This window comes from Gavialis gangeticus, unplaced genomic scaffold (assembly GCF_001723915.1).
Source record: "Gavialis gangeticus isolate Ggan-Ray unplaced genomic scaffold, GavGan_comp1, whole genome shotgun sequence".
NCBI classification, from domain to species: Eukaryota; Metazoa; Chordata; order Crocodylia; family Gavialidae; genus Gavialis; species Gavialis gangeticus.
This window is the reverse complement of record NW_017729002.1, coordinates 24,960,635-24,972,055: the sequence shown is the minus strand read 5'-3', so window position 1 is coordinate 24,972,055 and position 11,421 is coordinate 24,960,635. Positions and strand designations below refer to the sequence as shown.

Below are 11,421 nucleotides of genomic sequence, written 5' to 3'. Positions count from 1 at the left end.
AAAAAAAAAAAAAAAAAAAAAGGTTGGGGGGGAGGGCAAACCTTCCAGTGTCCACCTAAGATGGTAAAATTCCTCACTGCTGTGAAAAGGAGATGTGTTTAGCAAAATATAGGCCTAATCCTGGGCACAGCTGAGCATCCTCAGCTCTCACTGGTACGATAAGAATCCCAGGCTGATTTGTTCCAGTGGCCGTGGTTATTAATGTAAGTCATTGTGGCACTTGGGCCACAGGCAGAGCTGAGGTTGCGCTGTGGTAGGTGGGGTACAGTGTGATGTAAGACAAATTGCAGGAGGCCTTGCTCCCAGCTGAAGTGGGCGTCTGATCTTTTGGTCTGGGGAAGCAACGGTGGCCAAGTATGATGCCAGACGTACTACTTCCTTGTGTGCCACTGACTACAGAAACTGGCATACCTTCAGCACACCAGCCAGGTTGGGGCTGGACCTTTGACCTTAAGAATGCTATACACCCCCATAGTCAGGGACAGTCTCTCCCCACAAAGACATACAATCTAAAAGAGGCACAAAATTACCAAAGGGGAGGAGTATGGGGAGGCTGGGTGTTTTATTTGCTTGTGGGAAGTGAAGGGATTGTTGAAAAATGTAGAACAATGGTTGAGTTGGAGATGGGGGGAGTAAAGAGGGGAGGTAGAGAAGAGGAAGGGGAGAGAAAATGGGAAAACAAGCCAGTCATCTGACCAAATCATCTCCTGGTCCAGACAAATCCTAGAGCTGTTGGGCACTATAGTGTCAGAAGTTGTCTTCTGCTACCACTGAGTGTAGGTAGCTTTCTAGGCTCTGTTTGACCCTCGCTGAGGCATTTCTGTGTGTTGCAGCAAAGTTGGACAAAGTGGGGTTAATGTCTACATTCAGCTATAGCCCACAATGAGCAGTGAGACCAGAATGGGCTATGTGCTATTTCTGTTACGTAGAAACCCCATCAAGTGTGGCCTTCACCGAAGGTTTCTGGGGCATTGTGAAGGGGTAATAGGCTGGAAACAGGAAAGAGTGTCTACTGGAGAAACTAGTGACAAGGGACATTAACAAGGGACATGAGCTAATCCAGCTGGGTTTTTAAGTGGCAAGATCTCTGTGATACCTTGCTGGTTTTGCTGTCACTGCTACTTTATTCACAAGGGCTTTTTTCTTTACTGCTTGACACTCTGCACACTCATTTATACCCATGGCAAGTGGCTGAAAAATGCTACCCCATCAGAAAGGTAGTTGGGAGAATTTTTTTGCTGTGGTGCAATTGAGACGGTGGTGAAGAACCAAGTCCAGTGTGTGTGCAAGTAACCTGATTCTCTGCCCTGTTCATTCCTAACCCCCCTTCCCCTATTAGAAGACAAGTTGTTCTAAGATCCTCAGCAGAAGGGACAGCAAATTGGATTTTGTAATTTTAGCTGAACCCCTTAATGATAACCCCAAACAGAGCTCTTTGCTATCATCCATCTTTCTTTGGTTAATTATACATTGTCCAGCACAATCATTCTTCTCCACAAATAGCCTGCAATTAAATTAGTTGAAGCTTTTTTCTGAAATTTTGTGTAATACAATAAAATACAATAAAAAACAAAACCCTGGGGGGAGAGGAAGGATACTAGACAACTCAGTTTTTACTGTTTTTTTAACCAATCAAATAAAGGGATCAGAAGAAAGTAACTTCTGGTAAGGGCCCTTTTTAAAAATTGTATTTGCTAAAATACATCCCAAGGGAGGTATGCATTTCCTGTGGATCTGTTGTCATTTAAGGTTCGTTTAAATTTTTTTTTAATTCCTAGCTGGATCTGAAGTCCTTCCCCACATTTAAGGAAGAACATAAAGGTGCCAAGTGATCAGTGCTTGGAAGTTAATAATATAAATATGATTGCCAAGGAAATCAGAAAGAGGAAAGAGCTCACACTAATCCATTCCCATGACTTGTGATAAGAATAAGATATTGCAGTCCTCTGAACTTGGTATCATGTTCTGTTGGCATAATGGTGCTCATCTGTCTATGCTGTAGGTCTGCCATTATTGTGGTAGCTCCACCCGATGCTAGGGATAGCTCAACCTTTGTCCTGTGCCCTTGAGCCAGATCTCGACCCCCCAGTGTCTCTGCCCTCTAGCAGGGGTTATCCCTGGCAACGACTACCTCAGACCCAGAGCTCTGGCAACTGAACCTTTCTCTCTCTGTGCTTGAACCTTACCACAGACAAGTGGCAGGCCCTGCTGGGCTGTGAGTCCAGGATCCTATTCCTGGGATGTGCTTCCACAATGTGAGGGACACTTGGGTCTGGTGGAAGAGGCGAAGAGGAGGACTGTTTTTCTGGCAGGACACAGCCTAGGGCTGTGGCTAAGGGGCCCTTTGTGGCAACTTGCGCTGGGGATCACTAAGCCTGATTTGTACCACCTGGTTCTGGGAGCATCTGGATGGATCCCCTTACCAGCTGCCAATGACACTGATGGGTTGATATAGCAGTTGGGGATCACAGAGCACCCTCCTTTTTCCCTAGCTATTATCCTGACCCCAATGGATGGAGGTAAGCTATGGCCCCTGGCAAACCAGCATCAAGGATGATTGTTCTGTCTGTGAAGGGAGGATCCTGCTAAACGTGGATTTATTAGACTTAGGGCAGTTTTATCTCAATTGAGGTTTGATCTTGGATGAGTCAATTGCCTAGGGCCTTGGTTTCCCTAAATATAAGGGGGGAATAATATCAATATGTCCTTTTTCTTATCCTCTGTGTCTTGTCTACTTGAACTGTAAGGTTGTCAGGCAGGCTGTTTTAGCATGTGATCATACAGCACCTGGCATAAAGGCCCCTAGGCTCAGCTGGGGGCTACTAGGTACTATCCTAGTAGAATGAATTAATAGCTACAATTAATCCATCCATTGATAATAGGCTTCTCTGGATACTGCGGAAGCGCCAATCAGAGTGTATGAGAAGGAAAAAACAAAGGTTTTAATAAATTGTTTGTTCCAAAGCCATAAGCATCATGTTTCTCTTCTACCTAAAACAACATCCTACATGTTTAATTTTTCACCATCCAGTTTTCTTAATGATGATAAATATTTATTTTTCTTTCATGGACAATGACAGTCTCATTGTAAATTCATTTGCAATGTCCATTTATTACAAAAGACTGGAGATTTCAGCCTCCTTGTTGTGTCTGGCAACTACAGGGGATTAATTGCATGCTGTCATAATGGCAGATCTGTCAAATTCAGCCTGAGCGTGCTAATAGCAGGATTATTATTTAACAGTTCATTCTCTGTGAGGTTGCTTTTTATTCTGCTTCACTTGGTGAAGTGTTTTTAAGAATCAAAGAACTAAAACAAAAGTCAGTGTGAGTTCAACAGTGAATGTGTTAAGAGATGGCTTCCCCCTGTCTTTGTGATTCTAAAGGACTGTTTCCAAATTAACTGTGAAGGCATGAATCATTCTGACAAATAAGAAGCTAATGGGCTTATAAGCTTTCTCTGTGGGTATCATGCCCAATGCCACCCTAAGATGGGGGATCAAAATTGAAACCTGCCTACGCTGTAATTACTGTTGAATAGGGGGATGTGAGGGCTAAAGGGAACTTTAATTCAAATTAGGAACATCAGACTGGAAGGAACCTTTAGCTCATCAGGTCTAGTCCCTGCTTTCATTGGCAACTGCAACCTATCCAATCTTTTATAAAATTATTAAGCTCCATCCTAAAAAAGAGCTAGGTTTTTTTTGCTGCTGCTATTTTGATTGGAGGTCCCCTGGAACCTCTGTGGTCTGATGTCGAGAGAACTTCTAATGTGCAGAATTAATTGTATTCATTGTCCATTTTTAAACCCATTCTTTCCTACAAAAATTGTTCTGAAGCTTTGCATACTATTGAAGTCAGGCTACTGGGCATGGAACAGCCCTGATTATTTTGTCCTTAACACAGGATAAAAGCAAATGCAGTACTTTTTCATTCTGGTACAACTCATATGATAGTGGCTCCACTTGCTGATCGACTGGCGATTTCATGTGTCAGTTCTTTCAGAAGTCTAGATTTATCTTTTCCTTCTGTCTTGTGTGCTTTCAAACTCTGAGTTTTGCTTTTACCTTGCTAATGGCAGTTTACTTTTTCAGACCCTCACTCCCATTATCCATTCTGTTTTTGTCCTCATGGTCATGATCATGGGGACTAAGGCAGAGGATTCCTTTATTTTTAGCTATCTCTATGTTATTTTGAATCTCTCCCCATCAGCACCCACTAGCAACCCTATTTCTTTTCTTGTGCTTTTTTTAAATATACCACTGAAGAAGATTTTGCTGTTTAATATCTGTTTCATGGTCTAACTTAGTTTGACTTGGGGTAATTCTCACTTCATCTGTATACTTCTTCATAGATTTCGTAGACATTAGGGCTGGAAGGGACCTCGTGAGATCATCGGGTCCAGCCCCCTGCCCAAGGGGCAGGAAGTCAGCTGGCATCAGATTACCCCTGCAAGATAGGCATCCAAGCTTCTTGACCTCAAAGGCATTGCTTCCTTTGCTGAACAGCCCCTTTCTCCATTCCTGATATGTTATCTGCTTAGTCCTAATATCTTGTTGAGCTTACATGCCCAGGTATGTCTTGCAGTCCTTTCTTACAAGTTCTTCCCTTGTTTGGGATACATATTCCAGGTCATGTTAGTAGTGTTGATGTGACAGTGATAATCTAGGGAATACACAAGAAGCAAGATATGCAAGGTGAATTCATTTTGTCAGAGCAACTGCAGTGGGCAAAGGTTAGGCAGGCTTTGGGGCCAGATGAGCAAAGGGGCATTTTGTGCCCAAATCTGTCTGACATCCCTCCCAACTACATAGTTGGTTCACTTCCAACTATATGTATTGCTAGTCAGATAAAAGTGAGCTTTAGCACCTTTGACTAGAAGAAATTCCCGGCTTCTGCTGTGTTCTCTCAGGCCAACTGACTGCATTGATTAGTTTGCTCTTTTAACATTGAAAACTTTATTTAAAGACTTTTTTATCTTTCCATTTAATTTTAAATTGAATCAACATGTCATCCCATGAAGCAAGATGATTTTCTATGGCTAGCATTTCTATAACGTTCTCTTTTCATAATACAAGACAGCTTAGTCTATTTCCCTGAGTCTTGCCACTGCATGGAAAAGCACTGCACGCTTGCTATTTTTTTCTAGACTTACTGTTTCCTTTCTTTGCACTTATGTTACAGCTGCTCTCAGAAGTACTAAAACAGCCTTCATACAGCCAGATAGAATTTATAGAAATGGTCATGTGTTTCATGTAGTGATTAGACATGGGTTCCTACCGAAACTATACATCAAACACACATAAATGTCCATCCAAAACTGGATTTCATGATTTGTATCTCTCTATATGCAACAGACTGAAGCAGCCTTGCAGGAGAGGAAAACCTGATTTAATAGCTTCTGTGTTGTGGTGTTCGTTCCATGGGGCTGGTGCCTGATGCTCACTTCAAAAAAGGTGGGACTTATAGAGAAAAGGGCTCGAGTTTTGTAGGTAGCCCAAACTGCCAAGGGGAATGCAGCTAACAGGCAATTCCCTGAAGTGGCTTTTGGGAAACTCCTCTTGTCCTTGGATTCCGGCCTTTTATCACTAGCAACTTCCCCAACTCCCTTTAGGGGGAAATTCATGCTGTTAATTCAGCCCCTGATCTCATTTGTGCTTTTGAGCAAAACGTTTCACCTCCCCAGGCCTGACTCTGCAACATTGCCCCACTTTTATGTTGAATGGACTTTACTGAGCTCAGGGATAGTGGATCTGGATCTCTGCTGTCCTGTCTCTCATCATGACTTGATGGAGGAGGGTTTTATACCTCTCTGCACAGATGTAAATGATCTTTGCCAGCTAAAATCTCTTCCAGTGAGAATCCATTGATTTACTTGAAATATTGCCCATTTATATCAGCTGAGAATGTGGCCCAAAGATGCAGTTTACCAGAGAACCGTGCCCAATAATGTACCTGTGTAGTGTGTGTACATACATCAGAGATTCATTAATCAGTGAATGGAGCTGATCTCATTACTTGTCTCACTGAAGTCAGTCATGCGTTAAGTATAACTTGCGTGAGTGAGGACAGCTGTCGCCCCCCCGTTTCCCCCCCGTGTCACAAAACATCACAACAGCAGCAAACATTACAATAATTTTGCACCAGCTCAGAATTTATTATAATACAAACAGGTTTATCAACACAATATATTCTCTACTTATGAAAATATCAATATTCACAATTTTGAGTAGGTGACAGGTCTCATCATTTTATATAGTCAACAGCATATTTAAAAATTACTGTCTTCACTGTGATTTTCAAGGACACATGCTTATGAGAAATTGTCATGCTGTCCATTCACAGCTTTTTTTTTTTCTAATTGTAGATATTTGAAAATAAGTTGAATCAAGTTTGAGTCTCCTTCTTCCCTACCAAGAATTTTCCATCTCCAGGATAAATTTTTTCCCTAAATAATGAGACAGCATGTGCTTGGTTAAGTTTTATACTATAGGAAAATTAGGAGGTACGAACAATACAGCAAGACATTGGCTAGTTTAACAACAGTCATTGCAAGATACTTCACAAAACCAAAAAATAAGGCAAGTATTATCAACAGCAGCTCCCATACGGTGGACTAAAAAGGCAAGGCCCTTTTAGTTACCCAAACTGGTCCCCAAAAAGGCTTCAAAATGTTTATTGTTAACAAGTTATGGTCTGATCCAAAGTCCACTGAGGTTAATGGAAAAACCTCGCATTGCCCTCAATGTGTTTCATACCAGCCACATAGAGCCCTAAAATCACCCAAACAGAAATGGCTAATTAATGCATATGGAACTAACACCATGGCATTGCAAAGATTGATATGAAAATACTAAGGCTTGTTTTTAAAACATTGTCACAATAACCTGATGGAATATCTTTCATTCCAAATCAAATCTTAGGTTGACATATTTACCTTTAAATATGGCCATTTGTGAAAATATGATGAGGTGGACAAACATGATGTTAAGAAAAGTAATAAATGATATATATATGGCAAAATACTCCATGTACTAAATTGAAATATTAAAAAACCCTAAACATTCATTTATTTATGTAAGATTACTAATATATTAAAGTAGAATAGTGAAATTTTTATATAAATAAGTATTATTGTTTAATATTATATACTTCCTCAAAAACAAACCACTTATGCTATATAGGTATATTGCACTTTGACTTGTTCACATGGTAACTCAGACTAGCATTCCTCATAGCAAATTTAAAAATAAAAAAAGATATAAATATAGTGTTTTCCCCAAAACTAAACATATACAGTACCTTTTTTTTTCTGTGGTAAACTTTGGTTAATATCAATTTACAAAGAAAAAGTAGAGAGAGGTTTGGGAGAGCACAAAAAAATCCAAGTTGATAGTGAAAGAGCTTAATAATTTTGCTCTCATTGTAGTTATTAGCTGTTACCAAATATTAAAAGGCCTAGCATTTCTTTATTATTGCGATTCATATTTTACAGACACCATATTTTGTCAAGATTTACAGTGAAAAAGACCCAGAAGACATTTTTCCCCTTTCTCTCCACATTTCAGAAGATTAAATTTTTAACTTTGCCATGCTGCGCTGGGGGAGAGGGTCAAATTCTGCTCTCTGATATCCCCTCCAGATACACCTCTGCCAATCTCGGGGAGAACGAATATATAATACAACAGCATGAAGCAGGACATGCAGAGTACCCTTCGTTCTCACCTGAAGTCAATGACTAAATCATCAGCTGGTACAAAATAAGGCAGCTCCACTGAAGTCATTATAGCTATGCTGGTCCACAGCAGTTGAAAATTGGGCCATAATGTTCGCAATGCTTCAAATTTCAGACTTATCCAAGTGATAGTCTCTCTTCAGTGAGGCTCCCTCATGTAAATGAAGGGTTTGTTGTATCAGGTGATCTGGGACTCATTCTTCGTTGCCTTGTACTTGGCATTTCCCTGTTTCCCTGCACAGGCACAGATGGCTGTTCAAGGTGTCAGTGGCCAGAGGGCAGTCCCCTCTGCCTAACTTCAATGGGAACCTGTGGGTATTCTGCATTTCTGAGGCCCTTACAATATTGAAACCACCTCTAGTATGGCAGGCTGTTAGTTTGCCCGACTTCATCCTCGAGAGGGACTCAGTGTTGCTGTTCCACTGAACCCAGTGGGCTTAACTCCCCTCAAGGAGGATTTCATGCCACATTGGTGGGTCCCTAGTCAGCTCACAAAGTGTAACAAAAACTGCATATACACAAACACTGCCAGTGGTGGGCAACCATCTTACTATTATCAGTTGAGAAGCCCCTACATTCACTGCCAAAGTTGTGCTTGTGTTTACCATGCAAGGAAATATGTTCACATTATTTTTTAAGGCGTGTGTTAAATGCCCAACAAGTAATGTAAGTGCTACAATGCACACATGGAGACCACATACCGAGCACTAAGGAGGAATAACAGCAAGTGAAATGTACTCTCAGCCTTCTATAAACATTTTCCCCAAAGTCTTCTACACTCTGTTGCTGATATGCTGCTTCTCAGCGTAAAGGAAGAACAGTTAAATATTTATCCTATTTAAGACAGCGTAAAGGACCCTATTCAAGCATTTTGGGTAGCCTTTGATTTTACTGCTGTGGGGTCTTGAATATGTGTATTCCACAAACAGATTTTGAAGTAAACAAGCCACTGGCAAACCTGTCATACCATAGACAAGAACTCTCCAAAAAATTTTTGTATTTTAATGTTTGTAGCTATATAATCTGTAAAGGCCAAATGTTGTGGGAGGGTGCGTATTCTGACTGGGTTCCAAGGGAGGTGAGGGCTTTATACATATCTCACACAATCAGGTCCAGTAGAAACCAGATTTGTCCCCACACTCATGCTTCTGGAGAGACTAATTCAAGTTGCCGTAGAAATGTGCTACTTTCATTCTCAGCTCAGGAACTCTCCTCCCCAGCTCTTCCCATCTGGCCTTTTTAAAGGAAATAACTTAAAACATATAAATATTGGTAGCTTGCGGGATTGCTTTTCATGCCAAGGCTACAAAAGGTGAAATAATCCTTGAGCCTTGTTCAAATGAGCCTAGAAAGGCTTGTCACAGTTCAGATGTCTTGCAGCTTGCAAGAATGCAGAAAGTCCTCAACAAGAGAGCCTGTGCGGCAACATTTCATGTCAGAAATGACACATGGGTTTCAGGAAAATGCACACAATGCAAGTGGTGCCCTCCCCAGTACAGAAAGCTTTCGGTTGTTGTGTCAATAGTGAAGAGAACTAGATGGGCACACAAGTTGTGTTACAGTTGTAATTAAACCCCCTTGTGGTTTTTCCCTTAACAACTCTGCACTGCACTGGTGCTTGAACATGGAACATTTGATAGCAATTGAACATAAAAACTCATACTCCAAAGCCTATTCAAAATGCTATGTAACAAGCAGAGGCATTTTGCCTTGTTGTTCTGACTCTCCAACTCAAGCACTCCCATTCTCTTCTAACAGTCTGGTCTGCCTCTTAGTGTTGCAAGGAAATGAAATCAAATGACCACTCTTAAAAATAGCCATTTTAGCAATTACATCCTGTAGGTGTAACTGCTTGAAAAGAAGTTGCACCCTGAGAAACCAGTGATCCCCCTTGTCATGGTGATATTTTTATAGGCTTTCCATTCTTATCATACTGGTAAACAAGCATTTTGATGCAGTGAGAATTGGCAGGGGAAATCCAAGGGCTGCTAGTTATTGAAAAGTTATGGTTTGTATAGAACTGCACGGGTTGTTTCTGACACTTAAAGAAAGCTTTTAGTGTCGCAGCTGCCATTGTGCGAAATCTCTTGCTAATAAAACAGTAGAGGAAGAAATTAATTGCAGTGTTCAACAATGCTAGCATATTAGCAATGTCCGACACAATATGTACCAACCAGCTGTTGTTTATAGGTGATACATAGAGGTGATACAATATCATGATTATTCTTGGTGCCCAAAGTATGGCAAAAATAGATGTTATAGTAAACAAAATGGCTGTCGTTTTCCCTGTGGAGTATCCTCTCAGTCTGAAATTGCATTTTCGTCTGAGCTTGTACACAATGATTGAATTCAGAATGAAGAAAATCGAGCACGGCACTAAGTAAACGGTAAAACAGTGGATCCAGATGAGGACATGATGTACAGATGTGCTTATGTAGTCTTCAATCCAAATATTGGGCCACCAGTAGTAGGGGATGCTGGTCAGAAAGCAGGTGATATAAACGCTTACAATGACTTTTCGAGTACGAGCTGGGTAGGAGACTGTGTGATACTTAAGTGGGTGGCATACTGCTATATATCTATCAATTGTTAGTGGCACAGTAATCCAAATGGATGTATGAATGGAAGAAAATTCCAAGACCTCAATTATTTTGTCCAGTACCTGAGGCATCTGCTTATTCAAGATGAAGTCCTCCATCAAAAAATCGACAAAGACAATGAAGAAGAGTACCAGTATGTCGGCAGCCGCTAGAGCTAGGAGATAGTTATAGGAGGACTTCTGTCTGCGAGCCACCAACTGTGAGAGGATGATGACAGTCAAGATGTTTGCTGTGGAGACAGAAAAGTTTGGTTAGGCTCATCAGAGGCAAAGGGAGCCTTTTGAATATACATTTTGTGCTGTAGCAACATTTCAAGCACTCTGGAACACAACTAATTTTATTAAAGTCCAAAAAAAGCAAAAGCAGAAATCTTATGTTGAATCTTTCAACAAGATGCAGCCCTGAAAAGTCCACATGGATAATGATCTTTACTGTGGGATCAGCTGTGATTTTGATGATGTGCCCACACAGGGGGGGAGATGATCACAAATCCAGGCAAGCAGGGAAAGGGCAGACCCTTCGCTCCACACCCACCATTGCCCAGGGGCAAAGCACTGGATGGCAATGTACTACTAATACAGGCCACCAGTAACCTATTTTTCACACAGGAAGCAGGTGAGGATCTCTGAGTTGCACACTGCCTCCTGGTACTGGTGCTGTGGCAGATTATGCTTCCTCACTTTTCTTGGGGTTGAATACTGACCCAGCCCTGTATCAATGTGTCAGGCCACTGCCTATATTGAAGGGACAGTGACTGTTGTGTAGTAGGGCTGGCTTTTGGAAGAAAATATTCTCTTCAATCTTTTTTGATAAAAAATTAATTAAAAATATCCACTTTCAAAACTTTCTATTAATACCCCTAGACCATTTTTGTATTTTTATACTTTTATTTTTTCACATATCCTTTCCTTCTGTTGCTCCTCTTCAGTGGCAGAATGGAAAGGCAGAATAGGGGGGAGGAGAGAAGGAAAGGGACTCAGTTCCAGCTTGCTGACCTTGACCCCATTCACAACCTGTATGTCTGTGTATTTGAACTTGAAGCAGAAGGGGCAGATCTCAAACTGGCCATCAGTTGGTTATCTGCAC

At 41.1% G+C, this 11,421-nt stretch overlaps 1 protein-coding gene across 1 annotated transcript; it reads right to left on the bottom strand.

Annotated features, from left to right (window-relative positions):
• Positions 1-6,133: 6,133 nt before the first annotated feature.
• GPR139 (G protein-coupled receptor 139) lies at positions 6,134-10,586 on the bottom strand (the record flags this gene model as incomplete). Its single annotated transcript, XM_019507404.1, has 1 exon — positions 6,134-10,586. A coding segment is annotated over one exon (957 nt), but the record flags the coding sequence as incomplete, so codon positions are not given.
• Between the last annotated feature and the right edge of the window lie 835 nt (positions 10,587-11,421).